Below are 27,863 nucleotides of genomic sequence, written 5' to 3' on the forward strand. Positions count from 1 at the left end.
AGGGAACAAGGTATTCAAATTGGCATTCATTCTCATATGGAAGCTAGTACAGAAATAAAGGTACAATCCAAATGATCAATCACAGGAGTAAACAAGAACTGGTTTAGTATCCGCCCCGCTGGTCGCCGACAGCGTTTTGTTCATAATTCGAGCCTTGAGCTCTAGGGTCAAGTTTGTTCATCTGCTCGAAATTCTGAGGACCTGGCGACCCTCTAGCACCTGAGCTGTTGTCGTTGTAGCTACTGCCACCAGTAGCACCGCCACCGAAATTTTGCTGACCCAAATTTTGCTGACCCATACGGCTGTCAGGGCCAGTCTCGCCACGCGGCTGCATATCGCAGGGCTCGGTGTGGGTAGTGGTGGAATGGGTTTTGTGTTCCTGCGTGTCGTTGCTGTAGCGGTCCTCGCTAGTCATTTGATTGCCGGAGGTAACAGGCTGGGTGTGGGATTTGTTTTCCTGCTTCGAGCTGCTATAGTTGTCCTCGCTAGTCATATGATTGTCCATACCGCGGGACTGCCCAGTGGAGCCTGTGCTGCTGGGATCGGAGTCACGAGCGCCGCCGCCGGTATTTTGGGTGCCGGCGGTTCCAGGGTAATTGCGGCGGTTATCTATATAGAGTTTCGAGTTAGCTTTCTAGCTCTAGGAAATGGTCATGAGAGTAAACGTGGATGTGGCTCGCGGGATTCTGTACAAGGCATAATGGGAAGAGTTATTCAAATGCCACAATAGGACGTATGAAGTGTCGCATACGCCTAAAAATGCCACCGGTTCTTACTAATGGGAATGATGCAGCTTACCTAGATCACTATCGACGCGAGGATCCATCTTGTTGGCCGTTTTTGAATCATGAGGGCCAGCATTTGTTGAATCACCTGCGTTCCTAGTATCTAAATATCCATCATGTGTGTCAATCAATGGCGTAGGAAGAGAGACAAGTCTTAGGAAACTAACCGTCGACGTTGGGATCGCGATGAGTACCAGTACCAGCCTCATTTCCATAGCCAGGGCCAGTGCCATAAGTGTTAGAGCCCATGCCGGAAGAAGGGCCCATGCTAGAAGAATTACCCATTCCAGATGAGTTGTACTGGTTCGGACCAGGGTTCATTGTCTGAGGATTATCCCTGTCACGATGATCAGACACAGCATCCTTGACTTTGTGCATGAAGTTCGACATGATGGTGGCAATCTGTCGTAGCAGAAAAGATTATTAAGACGTTTTGAAATTGGACGTTTGATATATTGGGATTAATTAATCCTGGGTTGTTATATTTCTAGAAATCATAAAAGGGTTTGATACATCTTGGGGGTTTATATGCCTGTAGGCTAGCATTACTAGATCGTTATTTGCGGAGACTTAATGACGCCATAACGCGGAAGGTCACGAGTACAAAAAGTATTGAACAAGGATAAGGTCCTATTATTGCGTTATGTTGTATGGTCATGACGTGCCAAACTGGTTTAAAGCAGCTAGATGAGTATGTTGGCCAAAAATAAGAGAGCAGTAGATGTCATCCGTCGTCATCCCCGGGATCTAAAGCCAAGAATTCCACTGAACCAGTGCCCCCCAGGAAAATCTAAAGATCGGGGAGGTATACTGCCTGGAGATCTTGGGTACGACCAAGGTTGCCTATTGCGATTTCCATGGTTGCCTCAGCACCAATAGCTCCATGTTCAGGTTTTGACAATTACCAAGCCCGGTGTCATTGGCCACCCACAGAAGAATGCCCAGCTTTCTTGGTAAATGCACAATTCACGCTACTCAAGAAATCCTGATGTTGAATTTAAAAAGTTCTACCCCATGGGGGACATAGGCTGGGATTCGCTGTTTTTCTCAACGGGAGAAAAAGTGGGGCCACGTCGATCATCACATATATTTTGGTATGTACTGTGTATATTGTCATTATAGTACTGAGGGTACTCCTAAGTCCCGCACTTGGGAGTACTTAGAGGTGTGGGTCCAAATTGGCAGGGTACTTTCAGCGATCCCTAGTCACTCCCAACTGTGTGCCCAATACGTGACGGTACCGCAGCCCTCACATTCTTCCGATAGTCCAGTATTCGCTCGATTGAGCCATGATGGTTTCCACAAAGTCATACCCAATGTCAAATTGTATCCCATCCGGGTTAGTCAAATTATATGGCTTATCTATAATGCATAAATCAGCCAAAGGTAATGTTTACTAAGAAGGGAGTGGAGCAAAACTAACACCAACTTTCGTCAGCCTCGGGGTGTGGACCGACAACCCCTACCCACCCATTTCCAAATGGTGTTACGGAAGCAGCAATGTCATTGTTGGTTGAATATCTTCCTAGGATGATGGCAGACGCATTTTGAGGTAATTTTATAACTGCTCCATCCTGGAAGAACAACCAGCGGCCGTTCTGTAGCTCGCCCTTTTCCGGACCCGTTCTGAAGCGCCAGTTCACCTCAATGATAGTGTTTCGGCCGTTCATCACTTGCGCTCCTGGCTGAACAATTTCTTCGCCTGTAGCAGAACTGGGGGGTAGAATATCGAACCCGGGAGTACCGAAGGCCGGGCTGTTGCCTGCCAAGTATGCCCCAACACAGAACCCAGCATATCGGCCACCGCGGGCAACGAAATCACGAATGGCTTTTTTGTACTTCTTTGTATGATCCCATGCTGGCTTAAGACCTGAAGACAAGCAAATCACTATTAGCGAACTGGAGAGGAAGGAGAAATCCCTTCCTTGCCCCCAAAGGAAACTTACTGCCACCTCCGGGCTGAGCATAAAGCTGAACTTCCTGCAATGACCCTTCGTTGATGTCGATCTTCTCATTGGGGCCCGCGTACTGAACGTCGAAGTGAGAGGAGGAAGACCGGAGAAGCTCAGCCACTGATTCCGGACAGCCGTTACAGGCGGCTGGTCCACGGTAGACCATCGCCTTCGGGCGTGGTTCTGGCGGGCATGCGTCTGGTTGACCCAAGACCATGCTACCTGCTAGGAGAACAGCGATGGAGAGATAATGGCGCATTTGGACTACAACCATATGCGGTTGGGTTAAAACAAAGACATGGACACAAGGTAGAAGTTGGCTCTTCGTAGGAATATTCATATGGAAGTTTTGAGACTATTATGAAGATTACTCTCCCTGTCATCAGAGCGGCAGTGCCGGGAAATTGGGTCGGTTGGAAATGATCACTTTTTACAAGGCTTCGAAAATCAGCCTTACAGACTAAGGCTAGGGTAGGGTGGACTTGAACCCCTTTCCCCAAACTCTGTGGTCGTATGTACTAGATATGGATGTTAGAGTAAAGGGTCGATTGCCTTGCGTTCTTTGCCGCTGCAGAGCCTACATGAGAATGTTGAATGCACAACGAAGCTGTGAGAGACGCAGTGGTGATTTAAGTTTGGCCCCACGTTGCACGCCGTGGCAGCCTTGAACAGGGTCAAATCTAGCCGTGTCCTCTCCTGTTTCAAATAAATAGCCATGATGTCTACAACTTCCCGTTTAGATCTCAATTTTGATATCCGCTCGGCCGTTCATACGCCCCAGGCGACATCATCATCTGCGCCAGACGCTGGACGCAGTAATCTGTGCCGAAGCCACACTGGTCGCATAAAGACCAAGGTTGAAATCTCCGCCGCCTATCGAGCTGGCCTGATCTTCCGAGGTTGTATTATTATTATTACTATTCATACGCCGCGGGCCTATTGCCCAAGCCAGTTGGCTATGCGGTCCTCTGTCAAAGATTGGGAATTACATAGGAACATGGCCTACAATCACGCTAATCTGAAAAGGGCCTAGTCGGAACTCATTAACGAGCCCCTCTCTGCCGTGTGTCTTTCCATGGATCTGACAGACAATTGATTGTTGCCGACCAGGTCAAGTCGTACACATACAATGCCAAAAGGAAAGCGCATCATCCTATGTTTGGATGGCACGTGGGTCAACAGTGACAAGGGATATAACCCGCCGACCCTGGGCCAGCCGGATGCCACTCTTCAGGTGCCTACAAATGTGACGCGCGTCTATCGGTCCCTGAAGAAACGGGACGCGAATGGGAAGAACCAGGTCATGTACTATCATCCTGGTGTTGGGAGCACGGGGAACATCACTGATGAAATCGCGGGCGGGGTTTTTGGCTCAGGAGTTTCTGAGGTGCGTTGAAATCATACTAGTTGAGGTGACAGGAAGGATTCCTAACTGCAAGATGTCAGAATATTCGGGAAGCGTATAGTTTCGCTGCAACCAATTACGAGCCTGGAGATGAGATTATCATAGTGGGTTTCTCTCGCGGTGCATTCACTGCGCGTAGTGTGGCAGTAAGCATAGCCGTTCTCTGGAAAGTTTTGAGCATTGAAAATTCATGGTTTTAGGGTCTCATCACCGAGATTGGGCTGCTCAATAACAATGGAATGGAACTTCTCTATCCAATCTTCAAAGACATAGAGAACATCAGAAACCCTCGGTACAAGGATGAATTTCCGACTACACCCTTCCCTGACAAGCCCAGAGACAAACGGGAGTACAAGCATCGCCTGGAGGAGGAGGATCTCACGCGACTGTATGACCCGGATGGGCGTCGCATCAAGGTTCGTTGTGTTGCAGTCTGGGAAACGGTCGGAAGTCTAGGCATTCCAGACACCAACTTGAGCAAAAAACTCAAGATACCTCGCTCTACAAAAGAATGCAAGTTCTACGACACATCACTATCGAATGGAATCGAGTATGCCTTTCAAGCACTTGCTTTGGACGAAGACCGCACATCTTTTGCTCCATGTGTTTGGAACCGACCTCGCAATGTTCGCACCGATTTACGCCAAGTCTGGTTCCTGGGAGCCCATTCCAATGTTGGGGGTGGGCTTCCAGACCAGGAACTGGCCAATATCACCATGGCTTGGATGATGGATCAACTAACATCAATTGGCGTGGCCTTCGAGGACGATACTATTAATCGGATCTTTCAACAGAGTGTTCGCTACTTCTTCAATCATCCCCGCCCGCAAAAATCACAAACCGGCAACCAACACAAGCCATGGAGCCAGTGGGCCGTTTCCTCCGTCTTCAACGAACACAGACCTGTTCGACCTTGGGGGCTTGGTGAAATTGTTCAGCCCGAGACCGGATACTATCACCTCGCTGGCAAAACCACTCGCACGCCGGGGATGTACCATTATGTTGATCCGAACACAGCTCTGTCCACTTCTGAGTTTCTGACACATACCCACGAAAGCGTGCACAGAAGCGTGCGCATTCGTCTTAGCCTCGAGGGTCTGGGATACGATGATGTAGGGCTGTATAAATGTTCTGCACTGAAGGACTGGAAGCTGGAACGGATGCGTGTTGTGTCTCGCCGTGATACTCGCTATTTTGATGGGACGGCGGGAGAAGAGGAGGTTGTGGAGAAGGTACAAGATCATCGATGGGGGTGGGTATACGTTGGGCCTGAGCGAGATACGCCGCCGAGGGATATTTTGATGGAGGAACCACTAGGCCCGTATGAAGACAGGTTGCTCCATCTTAATAAAGGCAAGTTGGCATTCCTTTTCGGAAGTTTGGTCGTCCGTTTATCACAAACCTTTTGGATACTACTCCTGGTACGTGTATGCTAATTCTATCATCGGTATCGCAGGTCGGCCATTCTACAAAGCTATGCTTGCGGAAAGCAGACGGTGATGAAAGGAAAAGAGAATGACAATTTCTCAGCCACCGTGTGTGTTACATGGATGTGATACTCCCTGCTTAGAATCGACCAAAATAGAACATCACTCCCGTGTGCGAAACCGGCACTTTAATCCATGCTGCTTGGCAAACCAGAATGTCTCAACCCGCCATTTCGGGTCCTCAGATGCCCACTCAATCTCGAAGTGCCGCATTAGCTGTGGAATCAGTTTCCCCATCTCCATAATAGAGATATTCTTTCCAATGCACGTCCTCGAACCATACCCAAACTATGACATATCAGTATAGGTGGAAAAGAGTGGGAGCATTGTACAGACTGTCATCAGATGGCGATCCATAATCTTGATGTCTTCATCACTCGACTCAATCCACCGCTCTGGGCGAAAGTCACTGGCATCGTCTCCAAAAATTGTCTTGTCGTGGTGCATCACTGCCGGATTGATACCGACGATGGTACCCGCTTCGAGATGAACGCCGCAGAGCTCAGTTCCTTCTTCAGGAACAATTCTCTCCAAGGGAAAGGCAACTCCGGGATGGCACCGCATGGCCTCTTTCATTACTGCTTGGCTATTTGGTTGGAGAGGCGTTAGCCAATAGCGCTTGAAAATAGAGTCCAATGCTCACAGGTATCGCAATTCAAGACATTCGGCATAAGTTACGTATTCTGAGAAATTTCCGGCCCGGTCGGCTTCGTCAATCTCGTTTTGAAGCTTACGATAGACCGACGGATTCTGGACAACGAAGTAGACGATCGCTCGGAGGGAGATAGCAGTTGTATCACTCCCAGCAAGTCTGATGAGGTGGCAAGATTGTTAGGTAGCTTGGGGCTTGAGTCTGTGTCCATAAGCTCACAAATTGTTGCTGAGATGATTAATCATATCACGATTCAGCATTGGCTTGCCCTTCTTCTCCTCGCTTCGAAGCCAAGCAAGGAAATCCGGCCGATCCATGTGCTTTTCGACAGGCTCGCTGTCATAATCATCAATGCATTGCTGAGTAAACTGCAATCATTTAATACTTTATTGGGTTGCTCAGCCATATCTTAAAGAACAAAGTACTTACCTGAACAATAGTCCTCAAAGGATCTGGCACTTTCACAAACGGCTGTGCAGCCAATAACTTCGATAGCCAGAGGTTGCCCGCAAGCCACGGGTGGAAGGCAGGCACTTGACCAATAGTGCCTGCATATCGAAGGCCCCTCTCGATATCGGCAATCATGCCATTGAAATCCTGGCGGGTCTCCATGAAGCCAAACCGGCGCTGGAAAGTGATTGCCCCAATCACATCAAAGGCATACCATTGGAGCCAGACACCCAAATCAATGCATTCACCTTGAAGGTCCTTCATAGAATCAATGAAAATTTTCGTGCATTCATCCGCAAAAGGCTCTAGGGCTTTGATTGAAGACATGGAAAACTTCTGTGCCACTGGTCGACGGAGAGCCTGATGCTGGTTCGGATCGCGCACCGTAAACATGCTAGGCATGATCTCGTCTTCGTAGAACGGGCTCATAGTGTCATAGAATCCAGACTACTTACTTGTTAAAATAACTTAGTTTGTAGTTTAACTGTACTCACTTTGAGAAATTTGCTGCCGATGCCGTATATGATTGGCAGTGCTTTGGGGTCTGAAATATCCACTGTCTTCGGCCCAGTGCGAACAATCCGACCATATTGACGATGCAGTCTCAGATAAAAGTCGGGAGCGTCGCCCTTGGCAATTTTCCAGAGGCGGTAGAAAGGCGTGAAGCGTGCAATAATCGGGCCTGGTATTGATCTTAGGCCAGGCTTCAGCGCTACAGCAATTGGCCTGACGAATAAAAATACCAGTAAGGCAAAATAAACGCCGAGAGTAAGCTGATTGTGATTGTGAGGTTCAGGGTTGTCGGGTGCTGATTGTAAGACCGCCATTTTCAATGTACGAAGTCGACAACAAGCTTGGAATCATGCTCTAGGGGGCCCTTGCTTTTATCCTGTGTCAATTCCCTAAGTCTTCCCCGCAAAATTTCAACCCCCGTCATCTGGTCTAGATAACCACCTCCAGTAGCCAATCTAACCAGTAAGCCCACGACAGAGTTTGCGGGGTCTATGACAGTCGCCGTATAATAGTGGGGTGTCAGCTCGCACACTCTTCTTAAAACTTGCAAGCCACATTCTCAGCATCAACGCGTGAATTAGTTTTCTGGTGTATTTTGCATTAACTAAACCTGCAAGCAGTTTACGGGATCCGGGTCATAATGGGAGTACATATGCGTGTCGCTCTTCTTGTGTTTCACTCTCTTTGGAGCAATTCAAAGAAAATAAACAGTAATTTGCATAAGAACATGTTTATCAGGGCATATTTATCTGATTGCTTCAAGTAAACACTGTTTGCAGACAGATTAGACGCTAATGATGAGGAGCTCTAGCAAGAAACTCCTGGGCATTCTTAAGATACACATTTTCTTTCACTTCAGGTAAAAACTCACTTGTAAACCCATCATCCATTTTCTTAGCAAATGCTAGTACGGCTGGCACCGGTGTGTAAGGGTAGTCGCTCCCATACAACAGTCTTGACGAATCCACTAATCGAAGAAGACCGTGGATTTGATCAGGGAATGGCAACCCTGCAAGGTCGAAGTAGAAACGCGTTTGGAGCATCTCCTTCACCTCGTCTCCGGTAACTCGTAGCTCTGGACTGAGCAACACTTGAGAGAACTGGGCAATCCGCTCCATCACCGGTGGAAACGTGCCTCCACAATGGCATGCCAAGAATGTAATGCCAGGACATCTCTTTACCGTACCTGATGTAAGGAGACTCATGAGCGACCGGGTCGAATCAAACATGAATTCCATCATCGGGCTCGGCACACCAAATTGAGGCGTCGCCCGAGTGACGGATCCATCCTGCCTATTGTGAATGTTGCAGCTGGTTGGATGACAGAAAACAATAGCTTTCAGCTCACTTAGCCTGTCGAAAACTTTGCTGAAGCGTGGATCTCCCGGGTAGATGCCGTGCGAGTTGGTCAGAATTTGAAATCCGACTGCGCCCAGGTGGTCAAGCGCATAGTCGATCTCGGAAAGGGAGCCTTCAGTGTCCGGCAGAGGAAGCGAAGCAAAGAATAGAAAATGATCTGGATTGTCAGCGCAAATTTTGGACATGTCGACGTTCACGCGGCGGGTCAGAGATCGCGCCTCCTCGTCATTGCCTGGCGTCAAATGAGTTCCCGGGGATGAGATGCTCAAAATGGACTTGGTGATGTTCAAGCGCTTCATCAAATCAATATGAGTTTCCGGGTCCCACTCCTGCGGTTTTCGTCAATCCTCGGAAATATAACCGTAAATTTTGGATCACAAACGGGGATGGCCGGCATGCCATCCGGATGCCCTTTTCCCGCAAAGTCATTCTGCAGGCAGTATTCGCGATAGGCCGGTGGCACACAGTGGACATGGACGTCTATTCTCTCCATTTTGCTGGTTTGGAAGCCGAGTGGAATACAAATTGAGAAGAAAATGAAGGGTCTAATGATGGAGACTGATCATAGTCCCCGCATTCCACCCCACCCACAGCACTCGTGGGCCTTATCCAAGGCCCTGACCATGAATCTCAATTTCTCGATATTAATGGATTAACAAGTATTTAAAGGTTGGGGGTTGTTTGCGATCTACACCTGTTACAATTAGTAAAGATACATAAAAGAAGTGCTATGTAAGATCCTGCTAAATTCCCCATTATTGCTGTGGTGCAACTGACACGCTAAAAGTCAGAAGAGAAGCAGGAATATGTACTAAAAGAAGAGGTAACATTTGCAGCTGCAAAAGAATGCCGTAATTGCAAAATGGCATCAAGACATTAGAGAAGTTTAAGATGGTCGATCTCAAATTGATCTTTGGACTCATGGATGACTTTCCACCTCGGATGGAACAACTCCACCATCAAAGCTGTCATGGAAGCTACCCAAAGAACTGTGCTGCCACATCTCAAGATTTCTGTGGCCGGGTAATGAAATCGGCTAGATCAACCCGTTTGTTTGTCCTGGAGCAAATTCAAGCTATGCCAAGAAAGCTTCGATTTGGGTCCCAAAACAGACCCGTGGATGGTTCCGGCGATCTCCAGATCACAACATAGTATAAACTGCACAGCGCGAGATCGGCATAAATTCTAATCGTTTTGGTCTCAAAGCCAGATAAGCGGAGGGTTGCAGATCGACAGTGGTGCTCACCTGGAGAGTGCCAAGCCAGCCTGTTTCAAGTGCGCTCTCTCGACCAGTGTGAACCCCGCGATCAGGGTCCGTTTTATCCACAATTTGGCCCTCAATCATGAGATTGGATCTCCCGTACGCAGCTCCGTAGGTCCAAGCGCAAGAAGCGGCCAGCCTAATAATAATCATGGTTCGTCATGGCCTCGCCCTAACCGCAACTTTTGTTTCATCAACTTGGGCCTCTTCGGCCTTTCACTCATTATGGCGCCTGCTGATGAGCAGCAGGGAAGGGATGCGGCCTTTTGGGCACCAGGGACAGTGACGCTGGAAGACCGTAAGCATGATTGCCCGAATCTGATCGAGAAAAGACGCGCTCACATTCGATTCAGTTCACCCAGCAAGAGAGCAATTGGTTCTCTTTCCTACTCCCTCCTCTGACCCGAACGACCCTCTCAACTGGTCTACTGCTCGGAAGGCCCTCAATTTTACCTTGGTCAGCTTCTACGTCCTTTGGACCTTTGTCCAGCTTGACATCGGCTTTACGGCATGGGGTCTTATGGAGAGAGATCTCGGCTTTACGTTCGATAATTTGAGTATGGGAGCCGGGATCAACTATGCCGGCCTTGCTGTGGGCTGCATATTCTTCATTCCTCTGGTGCACAAATATGGTCGGCGGCCGATTTACCTCATTAGCGTTGCTCTTCAGTTGGCGTCTTGCATTTGGCAGGCCAAGGTCTATACTTTTGGTGATCTCATTGGAAGCAATTTGATATCTGGGCTTGGAGGCGCGATCAGCGAGATCATTGCTCAGATTACTATAGCGGACATGTTTTTCGTACATCAACACGCCACTATGAATGGCTGGTATGTCATCTTCCAGAGCACTGGTGCTTTTCTCGGCCCCGTCGTCTCTGGGTACATTACCGTCTCGCAGGGTTGGAGGTGGATGTGGTGGTGGTGTGTCATCTTCTTCAGCGTGACACTACTCTGCGTGGTCTTTCTCTTTGAGGAATCGAAATACATACCGCCTATCCGGGGCCATGATATTACACCTACGCCTGTCTCACAGAATTCAAATTCAACGGGTGGAAAGTCCAAGGCTGAAAATAAGGATCGGACCAACAGAGCGGCCGTGGCGAATCGAGTCGCGCAATCCGATATCAAGCTGAAGACATATCGCCAACGAATGGCCCTCGTCACCACCACTAACGAGTCGATTTGGCAGCATGTTTATCAGCCATTTATAATGCTTCTGACTTTTCCAGCAGTTACATACTGTGCCATCACCTATGGCACAACGTTGTGTTGGTTTGCGGTCATGACCTCACTGCAAGCATCGTACATGATCTACGCGCCGTACAATTTTTCTGCGATCGGCATCGGCATGATGAACCTTCCACCTTTCGTCGGTGCTCTTCTAGGTTTCCCATTTGGTGGATATATCTGCGACAAATTTATTATATGGCTCTCGAAGAGAAACGGCGGTATCTATGAACCGGAGATGCGTCTTTGGCTGTCCCTTCCTGTTGCCATCATAAGTCCGGCCGGGATATTGATGTTCGGCATAGGTATTGCTCATGTATGTTTTGATCTCGGAAATGGTTTCACGCTCGTAACTGATTTTGAATACAGGGTGTTAGCTGGGGTCTTTTGGCCGTTGGTTTCGGCTTCTTTGGGTTTGCATTAGCTTCGGTCGGCGCTATCTCGCTATCTTACCTCATGGACTGCTATCAGGATGTGAGTGAACCTACAACCACATCGTCTTCGATTTGACTAATTGAGTTGCTTAGATTATTGGCGATGCACTGGTTGGAGTTGTCTTCATGCGAAACATTTTGTCTGTCATTGTCCTCCTTGTCTTGACTCCATGGGTCGAAGGCATGGGCCTGCAGAACCTCCATATTCTCATTGCGCTCATTAATTTTGTTATTTTATTGCTTCCAGTGCCTTTACTCATTTGGGGCAAAAGGGCAAGAGTCGCTACTGCGACGAGGTACAAGAAGATGGCACAGAAACAGCTTAGCCATCGTACTATCTGACCGGGGTCAACAGTACTAGATACTATATTCAACTCTTCAACTTGCCCATTCGGTCTGTATAATCAGCTATATTGAACCAGTAGAACTGAGCTCCACAATCCCGCGCCGCACACACGGAGATTTAATAGGCCTTAAATAAGGCCACAGACTGTTTCGAGAATTTTATGACCGACTGGTCCATTGCAAGCATGGCCCTTCGCTCTCCCAAATCTATAATTTCAAAGCACGCTGCTTGACAGGCAACCCCTAAGCCCGGCATTGATCTCCCCGTGCTCTTTATGACCATTCCAAATTCCTCTAGGATAGATTTAGGCATTTGAATAGCTCCTTGATTGCACTAACCAAATGGATGTCGTAACCGGTGTATAATAAGAAGCGCACTCAGGCGGAGAATCTTGGCCTGCATCAGCATGGTAGTGACCTCGGGTTGGGAGAATCAATTGAGAAAATTTTGCTGGAGTCAATGGTTGCCATTCCTCTACCAAAATTTGTAATGTATCAAGGCGCGTCATAATTTTCAGGTGTGCAGTTTCATTGCTGTGTCGGAGTAAATGACTAACTTCACATATGTCGTAAAGAACGGCCAGCAACGAACCACTGAGCCCAATATAGCGATCAACATGACCCGTTGTTTTGGCTTCGATGCTGATAGTTGGTTTTTCGGATCGAAGCAGACATTCCGAAATTTCGGTGGTGATGAGACAACAAGAAATCTATCATCCCTGAGTCGGCGCCCGAGCCGGAAAAGGCACGATATACAGCACTTGGCTTGATGAGGTTGAGTGTGTAGTGCGCTATAAGAATTGGCTGACCATCTTCCACATGCATGGCAAACATAGCCATAGCCACACCGAGTATCAAAGCGATGGCGAGATCATCAAAGTCAATGACCGCAAGACAACTTAGAGATGACATGGCCAATGCGCCTCGCCGGTTGGCAATTTGAAGACCGAGGCCATCGTGTTGACTGTATTGGTCACCAAGAAGGACGGCGGCACAAGCCACTATAGCATCTTTCAGGATCGGTGGCGCTTGAAGGGGGTACTGCACGAAGGACCGATGGTGGATTTCGTGAAAACTTGGGCCAATCAAGTATATACCGAGGAGCGAAGGGGCCGACATATCTTTCATGAGGTCGAAGAAATATTTCTCCCACACGCGAGCTCGGGGAATTGGGTTGGGTTACTGGGAATATAGTTGTAGGCACGAGAATCAAAGAACACATGAGCATCGCTTGTGGAGGTGTGGAGGTACCAATCGATTGCTATGTGTTTTGACGGAGGAGCTGGGAAGCGTGTAACCCACGGTTTTGGTACCTCGGGGCTTTTTGCCGGGTCGAACACGCAGGCGAGTAGTGTGGCAGGTGTGATTGAGTCGAGCACATCGTTCGCAGGCGATATCAGGCCGCCCGCACTTCTCCTTGAAGCGTGGCATTGGTCACAAACCCTTTTCGTTTCGCATGGTGCGGGCATCGCAGATACTCCCGGAAAAGAGCCTCGACGGAGTAATGAGCCTTTGACTAGAGAATATTGTTGTAGCTTTCGACAGATTGACAATGGGTGGAAGGAGATGCGGGGAGATAAGCCGATAGGGGTATTCAATCAGACCTGTCTAGATCTTCACTGCCTCCATCGATTGACAAACATTTCCACTACCAATGCTGGAGAATGTCCATTAAGAGCTTCATGAAGTCTCTTTGTCTTGGACTGTAGCTCATCCGCACACTTCTCGCAGGTCACCTTTGTAGCCCCTAGAAGCGCCCCTTGACTTCCGGGGTCCGTTTCCATCCAGACTCAAGAGGTGCGAAGTCCTGGAACGAGATCTTGCGATCTACCTGGCTTCGTTACAGGAACAGTTTCCCCTCCTCAGCAGCGTTTGTCCAAAATTCTGAGTTGGAAAATCGATCCATCTGCATTCAGTCTTTTCTTGGTACCTCGGAGGCTGCCGTTAAGGATCGCTTCTGCTGTTCAAGCTTCTCTCTTTCTCTTTTGATGACGCGCTGGTCTTCCAGGTAGGTTGTGACAGGAGATGACGAAGAAGAAAAAGAAAGAAGTGGATAGCTACATAGCATTAACCCGAGAATCCATCGTTCCGCCCGTCTGTACTTCTCGTTATCGCGCACGGACCCGATTCTCCCGCCGCCGAGGAAATTCTTCCTTCGTCTCTCTCTCTCTTCTCTCTCTCGCCAACTCCCCCACCCCAACCCTCCAAACATGGCGCCGTCGACCTGTTTTCACTGCCACCAGGCCCGCGCAGTCATTATCCGACCCAAGAACCGTTACAAGCTTTGCCGCGCATGCTTTCTCCAGATCTTCGAGACCGAAGTCCACGAAACAATCACTGGCGCCCGCCTCTTCTACCCCGGCGAGCGCGTCGCAATCGGTGCTAGCGGCGGCAAGGATAGCACCGTGCTCGCGGCTGTCCTGAAGACACTCAACGAGCGATACAACTACGGGCTGGATCTGTGTCTTTTATCGATCGACGAGGGTATCCGCGGCTACCGTGACGACAGCCTAGAAACCGTCAAGCGCAACGCGGTGCAATATGACATGCCGCTTGAAATAGTGGGGTACGGCGAGTTGTACGGATGGACGATGGACCAGGTGGTGGAACAAATCGGCAAGAAGGGCAACTGCACGTACTGTGGTGTGTTTCGGCGACAGGCGCTCGACCGGGGCGCGGCGCGCTTGGCGATCAAACATGTTGTCACCGGGCACAATGCGGATGATGTTGCGGAGACAGTTATGATGAATCTGTTGCGGGGGGACGTGCCGCGCTTGTCTCGAGGGACTAATATCGTCACTGATTCGGACGCTTCGGAGATCAAGCGCAGCAAGCCGCTCAAGTATGCATATGAGAAGGAGATTGTGCTATACGCGCATCATCGCCAGCTGGACTACTTCAGCACCGAGTGCATATATTCTCCGGAGGCGTTTCGGGGTAGTGCACGCACTCTGATCAAAGACCTGGAGAAGATCCGCCCCAGTTCAATTCTGGATATTGTCAAGAGCGGCGAGGACATGGCAGCACTTGTTCCACAGGAACGGTCCCAGAGTGGTAAATCAAGACAGGCAGCTGCAGCGGTAGAGGATGAGTCGGTGGGTGGCTGCGGAAGCCAGAACGGGCGATCCGGCGGCGGCGAGATGGCAGCGATGGAGAAGCAGCTGGCAGCCAACGACGTCGCCGAGTCGCACGAGACAGAAGTCGGACTTCCAGCCAATTCGTTTCGACCGACAGGCAAGCAGGTCAAGGTGCAGACTATGGGCTATTGCGAGAAATGTGGCTACATCTCTAGCAACCGGGTCTGCAAGGCCTGCTCGCTTCTGGAGGGTCTCAATCGGAACCGACCCAAAACTGCTATTGAGGTCAGCGTGGGCATAGAAGACGAGGAAAGCAGCACGACCTTAATGCGGCAGATGGAGCGCACTCATTTGACGAATAGCTGAGGTACCTCATCGGGCCATTCATGGCCGAGTACCCTTTCCCTTCCGAAGATGCAAAAAGCATCACGAAATCTGTACTGCCAGTGAGCATTCACTTCTAACCACCTAAGGCACTGCTGTTACCACCGCAACCTGGAAACCGCCCAGCGAAGACCAGTCGCAGCAGCATCTACACCTGCATTCCAAGGCTTCGTCGAACTTAACCGCCCTGTATGATTGTCACGAGTCCCTTTAAACAGACAACAAAACCACCGGGTTGGGTGACCAGTGTTCGAGTCGAGTCTCCTCGAAAGTGAGACCATGCAAATACCAAAGAGATACCAATTGGCCAAACAAGGACCATCCGAATTCAATTCCATCTTTGTACAAAACAAACAGCCCAGATCCTAGTATACATGAACATAGACCTATATTCAAGAGAAACGCCCATCCCATGGCCTCAAGTCATGGAATATATATGCATCCACCACAACCACCGCCAACAACACTGACAACAACCACTTTCTGTATTTCTCTTGTCCCCATCCATGTCAAAATCCCCAGAACAAAATCAAACCCCGGCTATCCACTTCGATATAACCAACAGTACTCCCATCCAGGCAGTCCATAACTGCAACCTACTCCTGCGTCCCCTTCACCACCGGCAAATCAAAGCCCACCCTCCTAGCCGTCAATCTAACCCTCTCCTCCTCATCCATGTCCATGCCGGGATTATACCGCTCCAGCAGCGCTGCATAGGCGCGCTGTGCGCGAGCGTACTGGGCTAGTTGCTCCGCTTCTTGGATGCGAAGAGCGCGTTCTTCTATTGTGGATGGTGTTGAGAAGGGGAGCGTGGATGTTGGTTCTGCTTGTGCTGATTGTGTTGGTATTGATGTTGATTGAGGGAGTGGTGATGGGGTTGAAGGGGTTGTGGTTTCTGCGCGGAAGAGCTGGCGGAGACGTTGATGTAGCGGGGATGGGGTGGAGAGATGCCGGCGTGGGAGTTCGCGGAGGAGGGCGCGGTAAACGGTGCGGGTTTGGAGGGTGAGTGGTTCAGTCATTATGGTTTTGCTTTGGAAGCAAAGAGAGGTACAAAGATGAAGCTGAATGAATGGACGGGTTGTTGCTGGAAAAGTCGGAGCTTCGTCATCACGTGATCGATGGAGGTATGCGGTCCGGATCCTGGCCTGAACAGAGAAGGTACGAGTACATAGCGTTTATTATTTACCGAGTAAAAAGTAGGTAAAGAGGTATATACCAGGGGGTAGAGATTCCGATCTACACCACGGGGCCGGTGACACTCCCGCCGCCAGGAACGGACGTGCTCACTCTATGTACAAAACATCGTCGCGGCCTCATCAATCAAAATGCATGCGCCGCTCCAAGCGTCATGTCACGTCACAGCACAGCTCACGTACCTTCATCGACGCGCAGTAAATGAATAAAAAACAAGAGGCAATATATATCAATCATAGAGGGGCATGTCGACGTGAGGGGGAGCATGATGGGAAGGAAAGAAGGGAGAGGGAAAATGTGATTTTGTATAGGGAACAGACCCAGGGGACAGGGGTGGGGTATGGTTATCATGAACGTAACCAGCCGAATTTTCTGCGCGGTGCCTCACCGCCGGTCGATGGCTCGAGATACAAACTGCGGCTGTACAAGTCCTGACAGGGTCAGGTCAGCCAAAAGGGCAATCAATCACTAGCACAAGAACTGGGCTCGCTCACCTCTTCATCGCCAGAGAACTTCGAATTCAAAATCAACCGCTCAACGTCATCATACCGGTGAGCCTGCGGGTGAGGCGTCTTCTGGCTTCGCTGGATCCCCAGCACGACCTCGCCCATGACCTCGAATTTCTTCCAGTTAATCCGAGACCGATTCTCGCCGACGAAGGTCTTGTTTCCTTCCTCGGCAGAAACCAGGTCACGGCGGTGTAGTGGCAAGAATGGGATACGCTCTGTGAAGGAGTTCTCCCATGCAAGACGGTAGGCAAAGTGACTGCGCTGGGTGCTCATGAGGATGACCAGCCGCATGAACTCCTTTTGCGTGTGGGCAGGGATCAGATCCCGGGTTTGGTTCAGGCGGTGGACAGGGGTGCCGTTGATGGCGGCAATGACGGCACCCAGTGAGTTGTAATTATTTTGGCGGCGGAGTTTCTGGATTACTGTCAGCAATGATCTAAAACTAAATGGATCAAAACTTACCGCCGCGATCAGCATGAACTTTTCCAAAGCCTTGGCCCGATGCTTCGGCTTGTCGCGTAAGAGAATCATGCTCGCCACGAAGAAAGCGAGGTGGTTGAACTGCTTGATCATCCGGTTGACATTCTTCAAACTCTTGATTTTCTCCTTATCCACGCCGGAGATGCTCACATGGCGGACGAGATCGCGTGGCCGGAACGAGTTGTACATGATCCAATCGATACGCGTTAGTTCCCGTGCGAACTCTTCCTCCGGTGTCTCCATAAAATACCGCCACTGAATCTTGGTCAGAAGAGTACGAGGCGTAAGCTCCAGACGCGCAGCTTCTTTCTGAGCAGCCTCAGTTGTCAACATGGTAAACGACAGATTGAGGGTACTGCTGGGCTTCTCCGGATTGGAAGATAGGGAAACGCTTGCGGAAAGCCGGGAAGTCGAGTCATGCGGCCCATCGCTGAGATCGAGTGCGCTCATGCTGTAGATAGGATCCTCCTCTTCCTCCTCCTCGTCGTCGTAGGCAGAAGTGAGGAACGGAACCGGCGAGCTTCGACCAGAATTGTGGAAGAATGTCTCTGTATGGCCGTTGTCCTCGACGTCGCCATCCGAAAAGGCCCAGCTAGCTTCGTCATCCTCGGCATTCAAGTCTAGATACGATCCGATCTCCTTGGCGGCGAACATGTAGAAATGGCTCTTCTCAAGGGTTGCCACGAACTCGCCGATGCGTTTGCGTGTCTTGGGGTAGGCAAAGTCCCCAGGATATTCAGACACCCACTGAGCAACGACATTCAACAGCCTCAGCTGATCGGCAATGCGGGCAAGCTGGTCGGTAGTATTTGTCTCGTTCCGGTCAAAACGAGTGATCAACGCTCCCAGCAAACTTGCAGGTGCTGCAAACTTTCGGTATAGGCACAGGAATATTGACTGGAACTTGTTATCATTCTTCGACATGGGCATGGCAACCAGACGGTCCACCAGCTCATCAAATGATAGCCCTGATTCGGCACTCGAGTTGCTCTCGCTGCTAGGCTTCGTTCGAATCACCCCACCAGGACTGGTGGGGCGGCTCTGCCCGTCTTCCAATTCCTCGTCCATGTTCAAGAAGCTGCTGAAGGCGTCCAAGCCAACGCTATCACGCCAGGCTGTATGCATTCGCTGCTGGCGGTTTTGGTCTCGGTTGGGCGAGTCGCTCGTGGCGGACGGTCGGCGTGGGTTCAGGCGAGGCGCAGAGGGAGGCGTCTGCGGTCGCACAGGTTGGGAATTGCTCCGAGCATATCGCGAGGAGCTAGACGGACGGGCGGTCGTTTGGTGAGCCAGGTTGGAGGAGGATGTCTGGTCGGTGGGCCGACGGTTCCCGCCGTCCCCATCCACTGTCCGATCCACGGCCGTCGTTGTTGAGCCGCCAGCGGCTCCGGTCAAGGCAGTAGGGTTCTCGGACTTGGCGCGGGCGTGGTGCCTGTCGGTGGTGGATTGGCGAGTCGAGTCGGGAGATTTCTGGGGGGAGTATGACGGAGGAGGAATCGAACTTTTAGGTTGGGCGGACAAGTCTGGCACAGAAAGGCTGTCAGATTCGAGTCCCTAGTGTCTTTTTTTGGGGGGAGGGGGGGTCTGCGCTGTCGATCGGTGGATGACAAGAACAAAAAGGACCGCTAACGCCGCTAGTGGCTCGCCAGAGGCCCAAGCTCACCACAATCGGATTGAACCAGACAAAGAAACGGGCACTCACCTTCTCGGTGCGCAATGATGGTCCGCAGCACCAGTGCAATACACATCCGCTGCGACCGCGGCGATTCGGGAGATGTGCGGCGGATCTCGTAGCGCCCATGGAGCGGCTCCAGCTTGCTGTCGTCAGTGATTAAATCGCATTTGCATGCCACCAGCAGGAACGGTAGCGCCGCGGCATCCAGGGAGTCTGTTAACAGTTAGTGAATCTTATGTCTGAGCAGACGCCTGGGATCGACGCACCCAGTAGATTGGTCATCTCTTCCAGCTTCTCCGGCTCCGTGGCATCATGGAGCACCAGAGCCCCGTCAATTCTGGGCGAAGATTTGGGCCATAAAATGTTCTTCTTGCTGCCCAGCCGGACCTCCTTCAGATCCACCTCGAGCATGCGCACGATGTAGACCGACCCATCCAGCGACATCTTCTTCTTGCTGGAATTTGCGGCGGGCGTCGTCTTCAAGTCCAAGGCGCGACGAATGAAGCTGCTCTTGCCCGCATTCTCCTCACCAACCACCGCAATGGTGACTTCGGGGAACCCGACTTTGGCCGATTCCTGTCGTAGGTTAGAAACGCCCGTCATTCTCACGGTGGGGTGGTTTTCTGCCATACCTCGTCGCCCTTACTCGGAGCCGGCGTGGACTTGGCAGGGACGGGGGGTCGCTCATCCTCCTCAACGAGGGGCTGATCGGATCTCGAGCCCTTCCGCCCGGGGTCGGGTTTGTGGGAACCACTCGAGGAGGCAGACGAGGTGCGAGGGATGCCCGGTGGAGGGGAGGTGGGCGTCTTCTGGCCCTTGTCGGTGGACGCTCCGTGAGATTGAGACGAGGCCATAACGAGGGGCAGACGCGCAGGCGAATACGAATTATTGCGAGCACCAGCAACACAGCGCTGGACCCATTATTCTTGTCGGACAGAGTAGACAGACCATGTAGGGAACGGGGTCAGAACGAAAGAGAGAAGACGAAGAAGGCGGTCGATCGAGAAGCAGGAGATGTCAGGTGCAAACAGGAGGCCCAAGGGTGGCTGATTAACTTCCCTTGGTTAACTAACGGAGTTAGTGTCAAGTGTATCTACTTCTTCGCTGGGATTTGGCCCCAGACGCGCTATCTCATTCGTCTCCATGAATTTTTTTTGATCCGTATTCATTTACTATTCATTACTGGGATTAGTTCATTCGGTCGCGTTCCTCTCCTTGGTGACCAGCGCCAAAAATTGCATAAAACCCTCCGCCCCCGGCCCCGTCTCCAGCCCTGCCTCACAGCGCTGTCGCAGCTGACGCACCTTGCCCAGACCGCGATTGAATCCCTTGTCGGCCGTCCACGGGCCTCTGCTGCGGCGAGCAGAGCCTCCTCGGCCACGGCCGCGTCCGGCGGGGGGATTCCATTCGACCCATTCTTCTTCTAGTGTGGTCTGGTATGTATCTTGCAACTGACCGCGAAGCTGCGGGCAGCGCTGCACCAGCTCTTTCAGCTCGGGTGATGCCGCGATGGCGGCCGGGGTGGCTACGCGCTTTTTCTGGTCGGGGGGAGTGTCGCCGTTGGCATCCCTAGGCAGCTGTGTTATAGGTGGAGGGTCCTCGTGCGACAGGCTCGTCTTGGGCGCACAGTATATCTTATGGGACTGGGTGCAGGCCAGCGAACAACTGCCTCAATGAGTTAGTGAGCCGGTTCGACGATGGGAACAAGAACCGAATTACCTCATGAGCCCGCATGTGGGACAGCGATACTTGGCTGCTTCTGACGAACAGACCTCACAGGTCCCCATCGTGTAGTGTGCCGGTTCAAAGGGGGAGCGAGAACGGTGCCAACGAGAAAATTGTCGATGCCTGAGGCTGGAAGAGCCGCACTTGCCTGTTGCAGTACATCACGTGATTGTCGGACCGACCCCTTCTCTTTGGGGATTTTTTTTTTGGGGGGGGGGGGAATTGCGCGGTCTCGAAAGGAAGGAAGTGATTAGCCTAGATCCTATACTGCCACGGTCCGGATTCAATGAATCAATCTAATATGCCTTCATCGGAATAGGAGATGGGCGGATCCTGATTTATCAGCTCTCGGTCAGGTGACCCTCGAGATTGCGTCAGAGCCCTTTTTTCTCCGCCGAGGATGTTTTCCAACGCTACCATCTCGCAATCAAAATGTCCCTGGGCACTGCATCAACCGCCATGCTGCGCCGCACACTCTTCGGTGTGCGCCGAGCCACATCCACCACGGAGTCCTGCACCCGCACCATCAAACCCGCAGCATTCGGCGCCGCTCGCAGCATCGCCAGCACCACCCGCCTTCCAACACTGACAGCCTCGGAGACTCGTCGACGCCCGACCCTCCGACTACACCAGCAGCGGGCGTCACAATCGCCCGTGTCTCCGAGCAGCAAGCGGACGATCTTCATCCAGACCGAAAACACGCCCAACCCCGATGTACGTCTGATGGACCGCTCTGGACCGACCGTTCGGCACCGCAATGAAGAATTCAGCTGATTGATCACCGCTTCTGCAGGCTCTCAAATTCATCCCCAATCACCGCGTCCTGCCCGAAGACTTCCCCACCACTTTCCTGGAGTATCTCTCCCCGCGCGCAACGCTCGCTCCGCCGCACCCATCCCCGCTGGCCGCTAAGCTCCTCGACGTCGACGGCGTCACGTCCGTCTTCTACGGCGCGGACTTTATCACCGTCACCAAGGCCAGCGATGCGCAATGGGCGCATATCAAACCCGAGGTATTCAGCATCATCACGCAGGCCGTGACGTCGGGCGAGACGATCGTCGCCACGGTAGAGAATGTCGGCGCCGAGAGCGCGCAGGAGGGCGGGGGTGAGGACTCGCTGGTTTACAATGAGGAGGATGATGAGGTCGTGGGCATGATTAAGGAGTTGCTGGAGACGCGGATTCGGCCGGCGATCCAGGAAGATGGCGGGGACATCGAGCTGCGCGGGTTCGAGAATGGAATTGTGATGCTGAAGCTCCGAGGCGCGTGTCGGACGTGCGACTCGAGTACGGTGACGCTGAAGAATGGGATTGAGTCGATGCTGATGCATTATGTGAGTTCTTTTTGGCCCCCTCGCCTGGGTGGGTGCTGACTACGGGTAGATTGAGGAGGTGAAGGGTGTGGAGCAGGTCATGGACCAAGAGGAGGAGATCAGCATGCATGAGTTTGCCCGGTTTGAGGAGAAGCTCCGGCAGCAGAAGGGTGCTGGGGCGACGGCCAGTAGCCCGCTGGATAGTGCACCGCAGTAGTCTAGTTAGCGTCTGGATCCATCCGCCACAGCCACCAAGCGATCGTATACAGGCCGGATCATACCACCCACTTTCCAATCACCTCGATCCATTCTACACTCCCTTGTAGTCCTAACCAAACTCACTCCCCTCGCCGCCTCCTAGGATCTCCTCGGGTGCCTCCCTCCACCTACGTCAGCACTCTGGCCAACACAAACAACCGGATAGATTGGCCGAGCCGCGCGGGGAAAGACGACTCGACTTGCCCCGGAGGCTCGGGGGGTGGCATGATTCGCCTGTGCACCGTCCAGCTGTAACCGTGTGTGATCAACAAGCTCTCCCCGCAACATCAATCCGGGGTAAGTCTAGAATGGTCCCATAGGCCAGTCAGCGCTAACACTAGTGACGACCTCGCTAAAGCAGAGACTGTCCCACCTGAGCTTCGGGGCAACGTTGCCAGATCCGTTTCTCGCTGTCCATCCACCCCCGCCCTTTCTGACTGACCTTCTTCTGCTCTGCTTCATCCTCCCCTGACGATTCCTCCCCTCTCCTTCCCATCTCATCTACTTCTCCCCCTCCCCCTCCCCTATTCAACAATGCGCCCTTAACGGGTCGTCGGTCTCGACTCCACAACGTCATCCATAGTCACGCCACCACTACTGCAACCTCGCGCGCATTCCGGCACGCGACCGCCCCGAACCAAAAAAGAACCTCTTGCCGACCGACGGCGATTCCTCTCTCAACCACGAGCAGGTGTTTCGCGACCATCCCCACGCGACACTCCCCTTCGTCGTGCGAAATACGGGCCTGCTCAACCTCTCCCGGCTGCCAGAGCGAAGACCGACCAGAAGAAGCCTGGCCGCTTCAGTCCAACCAACCTCCAAAAAAAGAGAGTGGGATATTTTTTGTTACGAGACCCACGAAGAGCCCCAGCTGGTTTCCCCATAGATCTGGCCCGAGAAAAGAAAAAAAGAGAAAGACCCTTTAGAGTGGTGAGTTGGACGGGTGGCGCGCATTGTTCCCTTCTCTCTGCCCCCCCCGCAATACGGGGTTGCGACGGTCGCTGACTGGAACACCACTCATCTCCAACGCACACAGACACGATTACGATCCCCTCCCTTTTTGTCGCATTCCGTTCTTCGGTTTCTTCGGGTGAGATCCACTCCAAAATACCATCACCTCGGGGGCGATAGTCGCGTGAGGGACACCCTGAAGAATCCCATCCGGTACGTGTGCAGACTGCTGGGCTGAGCTCCCATGCAGCAACCCTTTTTGATTTTTCCCTCTCTCTCGCTCGCATCTTATCGCTCCCTATTGTATCCCCGAATTCCCCGAGCTCTTATCAGTTGGCTGGAGCTTGCGATATGTGGTCTCCCCACTTTTGCCACTGGCAGAGCTCGGCCACTCCAACATGTTGCGTGCTGCCCTGTGGTGTCGGTCGAACTGCAAGAAATTATCCGATTGTTGTGACTGACGGTTGCTCCGTGGAACATAGTGCATACCACCTCCCTCCCTCCCTCAGGTCTTGGAGAGACTGAGCTGGTTTCTCTGTCTCTTTTCTTTACCGCGTGGACACCAAAAGACTGGAGCTTTGTCGCGTGTGCACGTTCTTGTCTTCCCGAATCCGTTCTATCTATCCTTGTCCTACAGAGATCTCGGAGGTGAGCATAGCTCTGTCCGGAAACATTCGCAGAGGTTTCTAACCACGACCAGTTCCACCATGGCCGCGCCATCGAATAAGCTGGCCTCGGCCCAGTCAAACACGCCACCTGCACCGGGTGCAACAGCTGTCAGGCTGGAGAAGAGTCACCCGGGTGTGCGCCGCTCGACCCCAGACTCGGAAGCGCTGGCCTCATCTGATGATGACGGGGACCATATCGCTCCCACCCAAACCACCGCCCCTCAGACTAAGCCTGTGCGGCGCCCCTCTTGGTTAAACGAGGTGCCACTGGGCGCTCAGCGAAAGCCATCTCTCCCCGGAGGCCCGCTTGCTGCGGGGCCATCCAACCCTGCCAGCCCTTCTGGCGACCAAGCGCCGTGGGCGACCAACCCGAGTCCTGGGCTGAGCGGCGGCTCATTCAACTGGAATCAAGCGGGCAGCAGCTCATTTCCCTGGGGAACCGGTATCTGGAACACCGAGTCCCGCAAGGAACCACCGTCTCGTCTGTCGGAGATTGTGCCGTCGCCAACGATGACCAACCCTCCACCCTCAAGTGGGACCCTAGCAGATGACATGCTGAGTCCAGTGACGCGCACTATCTCCGGTGAATCGGCAATCCCATTCTCGATTCCGCTTCATCCTACTCCCAAGACCTATCGCTCCCAATCCTATTCTGTCGGTCAGATGGACCCAGAGTTGCTGGGGTTAATGGCCAGCAAGGCAGGGACTGGCGCTCCGTATGCGGGTGGCCGCTCTCGTGGACCAGGTCAAATGTCTGCTGTTCAGCCCCGCTCCGCGCGACCCAGTGTTCTCGGTGAACTAGGTCATGACCCAGCAATGCTCGGCCAGCTACGAGAAGACGAAGACGGCGATGATGATGACAACGGCGCGGACGATGGCAATTACTCGGCAAGCCAGGCGCGCACAATTGAACAGCTTGCGCGCGAGAATGCCATGTTACGACAAGCTGCAGCAGGTCAAATGGACAGCCGATTCCGGGACCGGGCTTCTTCGTCTGCCTCCGTCTCCGGGGCCGCGCATGCCTTGCATCGCATTCATGGCAGTGTTCCAGAGGAATCGGATCTTGCCGTTGAGGATATAGGAGAGCTGCGCGATATTCAAGGATATACCAACATGCGCAGCAACGCACGGAGACGGTTCTCGGAGCATTCAGCCAATCTGGAGCCGCAGTTTTCGTCGTTCGCTTCTCCCCTGGACAATCGTGCGCTGGACAATGTTCGCAAGGCTCATTGGCAGACGTCGCTGGGGTTTGGCAGTCTTGTCGATGTGCCTCAGAGCCGTCGCCATTCGTTTGCTGATATCCCGGTCCGGCACACATCAGCCGGCTCGGTCGATGCGCATGCCGGGGGTGCTCGATCGGGCATGGGAGATCGTGAGGAGAACTATGATTACTCTAACCCGTCCATGCAGCCACGTAAGTCTCAACGTCCATCTGGGCTTTCAGGTATGATGCTAACTTTGTCTTCGCAGAATCCTACTACCCACGTGAACAAACCTTGCGCGGTGATGGTTCATCAGGCATACCGGCTTCCCTGAATCAGTATGCTCTGTCAGGTGCCTATGGCCGTCAGCCAGGCTTGTCGCACGCCCACCAGAACCAACTTCTGTACATCGTAACATTCAAGTGCCACCGTGCGGATGTTTTTTATATCCAAGAAGACACAGGCCTACAGGTCAAAGTCGGCGATCTAGTAATTGTTGAGGCCGATCGAGGTACAGATTTGGGCACTGTCCAGCATGCGAACGTCTCTCTTCAGAAAGCGAGGGAGCTCAAACAGCAATATGCCGAGGAGCATTACAAGTGGCTCATGATGTTTTCTCGACAGGGGCAGCTCGAAGCGTCGAGTGTGGCAAATCCCACTGCAGGTATATCAGGGTTGGGTCGAAGTGCCACCGGAGGCATGGGTCCCCATGGTCCGCACGGTGTGCAGGAGCCTACTACCGACATCAAGCCCAAGCTTATCAAGCGCCTGGCGCAGAATCACGAGATTTTGACTCTGCGAGACAAGGAAGGAAACGAGGCGAAAGCCAAACGGGTCTGCCAGCAGAAGGTTGCCGAGCATCGACTCAACATGGAGATCCTCGATGCCGAGTTCCAAATGTAAGTTTCTTCTGTTATCTTCTGTCTTCTTAACACACAGCTAATTGGCTTTTTGTAGGGACTGGAAGAAACTCACCTTTTACTACTTCGCGGACTCATACATCAACTTCAACTCGCTCGTCACCGACCTCTTCAAGATCTACAAAACCCGCATCTGGATGTCAGCCATCAACCCAGCCTCCTTCGTCACCCCTCCAAGCGCGGGCCTCCAAGGTCCGCCTAGCGGGCTCAGCAACCCACTCTACAGCCAGGACGGACCGCCCACCGACCGCCGACACCAGCACGACGGCAGAGCCTATGCTGGCGCGCGCTCCGACGTGGATCCAGGCCGCGAGGGAATCTCCAATCCCATGATGCTGCGCAACAATTACTCCGAGCCGTACCAGCCATTCACGCAGTCTTCCCGCCAGTCAGAGGGTCAGTCCGACCCGTTTGCCACTTACTCGCCTACCAGCTACGGCCCCCTCGACACAGCAGGGTACGCCGACTTCCCTCCCGGCGGCGCTGCCTCGAATGGTGCGCCGCGCATGCATCCCACCCAGGGCGAATGGGTCAATCGCTTCCAGGGCCTATCACTCAATTCCTAAGTGGTCATCGATCGATTCTTGTTTCCATTTACTTATTTGACTCATTTGCTTACTTACTACTAAACCTTTGTACAATCTGCTTTTAGTCTGTTTTTGTTTCTGTTTCCTGTCTTGTTTTGTCTTGAGTTGCTTGTGCCTTTTGTTGCTATATGTTCCCTGGCGAAAGAAGATTCACACACGCGTTCCCTAGACTTGTTACGGTTCGATCCATACGCTCTCCCAGATGTTTTTGGTTTTATTTTCATGCTCATTTGATTTGACCTGATTTGATCCGTTTTGTTTTGATTTTTCCCAAAGAAATGGATGATGGATGGGATATGGGTGCCACTCTCTATCCAATTCCCGCAAGAACTGCAAGATTTGCAAGATTTGCAAGAATGCTTTTTATCTGTTCTGTTCGTGGACCTGTGGTCTGCTTTCTTCTTTTTGTCTTGTCCTTTTCCTTTTCCTTTTTGTTTCTTGTCAACCTCTCCGTGTACGAACGACTTCTTTAAAGATTAGAATTCATACCCCTGGGGTGCACACGGGACGGAGACCCGCAGTCGTTACCACCGCTTTCTTTCCTTTTCTGTTTTCTGTCTCTTAATAGATTGATGTTAAAGTTTGAGAACAGAATAAGAAGAAACCATTTTTGTTTCTAGTGAATAATGGGTCGAGATCTCTGTTGGAATGGGCACCAGACACAATGTTATGGTGAGACATACCCTTGATATCGTCTGTCTACTGCATCTATAAGCACGGTCTCCCTCTATATTTACAGTAGAATAAAGGTGAGACTATCTCATCATCCACTTTGAGAATGGACTTAATGGTCCTGAAGTCGAAAGGGCAAAAGAAGTAAATATACTACATAATGTATATGCCGAGCGTCATAGCCAGCTGTGTAGTTGGTTTGTATGTGAGATCTAGCACTTGCGCAGGCTGGGTACTAATCTTTTAGTATCCTCAAGGTTCTTCTCCTGACGGATATGGACTGGTGGCCTCTTGTTCTTCGGTCGCCATGCCTCTTGGCGAGCAGGACCTATAGCGCACAAAGAGGCGGGTGCCGTACCGGCTTCTTTAGCAGTTTCTTTTG

The 27,863-nt window shown here is 51.9% G+C and overlaps 12 protein-coding genes across 12 annotated transcripts; 5 read left to right on the forward strand and 7 right to left on the reverse strand.

Moving 5' to 3' along the window:
- Positions 1-103: 103 nt before the first annotated feature.
- Positions 104-1,175, reverse strand: N7474_009003 (uncharacterized protein; the record flags this gene model as incomplete). The annotated part of the gene is made up of 3 exons (XM_057200413.1): positions 104-609; positions 799-888; positions 953-1,175. 3 exons carry the CDS (start codon positions 1,173-1,175, stop codon positions 104-106), a joined length of 819 nt encoding a protein of 272 aa, XP_057048400.1.
- Positions 1,176-2,203: 1,028 nt separating this feature from the next.
- N7474_009004 (uncharacterized protein) lies at positions 2,204-2,996 on the reverse strand (the record flags this gene model as incomplete). Its single annotated transcript, XM_057200414.1, has 2 exons — positions 2,204-2,655; positions 2,732-2,996. The coding sequence occupies 2 exons, from the start codon at positions 2,994-2,996 to the stop codon at positions 2,204-2,206; spliced, it is 717 nt and encodes a 238-aa protein (XP_057048401.1).
- Positions 2,997-3,866: 870 nt separating this feature from the next.
- N7474_009005 (T6SS phospholipase effector Tle1-like catalytic domain-containing protein) lies at positions 3,867-5,578 on the forward strand (the record flags this gene model as incomplete). Its single annotated transcript, XM_057200415.1, has 3 exons — positions 3,867-4,124; positions 4,184-4,288; positions 4,343-5,578. The coding sequence occupies 3 exons, from the start codon at positions 3,867-3,869 to the stop codon at positions 5,576-5,578; spliced, it is 1,599 nt and encodes a 532-aa protein (XP_057048402.1).
- Positions 5,579-5,731: 153 nt separating this feature from the next.
- N7474_009006 (cytochrome P450) lies at positions 5,732-7,411 on the reverse strand (the record flags this gene model as incomplete). The annotated part of the gene is made up of 6 exons (XM_057200416.1): positions 5,732-5,917; positions 5,966-6,215; positions 6,273-6,440; positions 6,501-6,649; positions 6,711-7,178; positions 7,226-7,411. Coding segments are annotated over 6 exons (1,407 nt in total), but the record flags the coding sequence as incomplete, so codon positions are not given.
- Positions 7,412-8,035: 624 nt separating this feature from the next.
- On the reverse strand, positions 8,036-9,096 carry N7474_009007 (amidohydrolase family protein; the record flags this gene model as incomplete). The annotated part of the gene is made up of 2 exons (XM_057200417.1): positions 8,036-8,932; positions 8,986-9,096. The coding sequence occupies 2 exons, from the start codon at positions 9,094-9,096 to the stop codon at positions 8,036-8,038; spliced, it is 1,008 nt and encodes a 335-aa protein (XP_057048404.1).
- Positions 9,097-10,089: 993 nt separating this feature from the next.
- N7474_009008 (Major facilitator superfamily domain general substrate transporter) lies at positions 10,090-11,867 on the forward strand (the record flags this gene model as incomplete). The annotated part of the gene is made up of 4 exons (XM_057200418.1): positions 10,090-10,162; positions 10,218-11,407; positions 11,461-11,565; positions 11,619-11,867. The coding sequence occupies 4 exons, from the start codon at positions 10,090-10,092 to the stop codon at positions 11,865-11,867; spliced, it is 1,617 nt and encodes a 538-aa protein (XP_057048405.1).
- Positions 11,868-14,080: 2,213 nt separating this feature from the next.
- On the forward strand, positions 14,081-15,313 carry N7474_009009 (putative PP-loop ATPase superfamily protein; the record flags this gene model as incomplete). The annotated part of the gene is made up of 1 exon (XM_057200419.1): positions 14,081-15,313. The coding sequence occupies one exon, from the start codon at positions 14,081-14,083 to the stop codon at positions 15,311-15,313; it is 1,233 nt and encodes a 410-aa protein (XP_057048406.1).
- Positions 15,314-15,927: 614 nt separating this feature from the next.
- Positions 15,928-16,350, reverse strand: N7474_009010 (LYR motif-containing protein; the record flags this gene model as incomplete). The annotated part of the gene is made up of 1 exon (XM_057200420.1): positions 15,928-16,350. One exon carries the CDS (start codon positions 16,348-16,350, stop codon positions 15,928-15,930), a length of 423 nt encoding a protein of 140 aa, XP_057048407.1.
- Positions 16,351-16,872: 522 nt separating this feature from the next.
- N7474_009011 (putative Ras guanyl-nucleotide exchange factor RasGEF) lies at positions 16,873-20,040 on the reverse strand (the record flags this gene model as incomplete). The annotated part of the gene is made up of 6 exons (XM_057200421.1): positions 16,873-16,956; positions 17,020-17,448; positions 17,497-19,034; positions 19,214-19,399; positions 19,453-19,762; positions 19,819-20,040. The coding sequence occupies 6 exons, from the start codon at positions 20,038-20,040 to the stop codon at positions 16,873-16,875; spliced, it is 2,769 nt and encodes a 922-aa protein (XP_057048408.1).
- Positions 20,041-20,379: 339 nt separating this feature from the next.
- N7474_009012 (zinc finger HIT domain-containing protein) lies at positions 20,380-20,973 on the reverse strand (the record flags this gene model as incomplete). The annotated part of the gene is made up of 2 exons (XM_057200422.1): positions 20,380-20,851; positions 20,906-20,973. The coding sequence occupies 2 exons, from the start codon at positions 20,971-20,973 to the stop codon at positions 20,380-20,382; spliced, it is 540 nt and encodes a 179-aa protein (XP_057048409.1).
- Positions 20,974-21,343: 370 nt separating this feature from the next.
- On the forward strand, positions 21,344-22,440 carry N7474_009013 (NifU family protein; the record flags this gene model as incomplete). The annotated part of the gene is made up of 3 exons (XM_057200423.1): positions 21,344-21,625; positions 21,705-22,244; positions 22,294-22,440. 3 exons carry the CDS (start codon positions 21,344-21,346, stop codon positions 22,438-22,440), a joined length of 969 nt encoding a protein of 322 aa, XP_057048410.1.
- A 1,699-nt stretch (positions 22,441-24,139) lies between these two features.
- On the forward strand, positions 24,140-26,788 carry N7474_009014 (PSP1 family protein; the record flags this gene model as incomplete). The annotated part of the gene is made up of 3 exons (XM_057200424.1): positions 24,140-25,514; positions 25,571-26,201; positions 26,260-26,788. 3 exons carry the CDS (start codon positions 24,140-24,142, stop codon positions 26,786-26,788), a joined length of 2,535 nt encoding a protein of 844 aa, XP_057048411.1.
- Positions 26,789-27,863: the final 1,075 nt, after the last annotated feature.

The sequence above is a fragment of the Penicillium riverlandense genome (assembly GCF_028828495.1).
Source record: "Penicillium riverlandense strain IBT 135883 chromosome Unknown utg000008l_segment0_segment0, whole genome shotgun sequence".
NCBI classification, from domain to species: domain Eukaryota; kingdom Fungi; phylum Ascomycota; class Eurotiomycetes; order Eurotiales; family Aspergillaceae; genus Penicillium; species Penicillium riverlandense.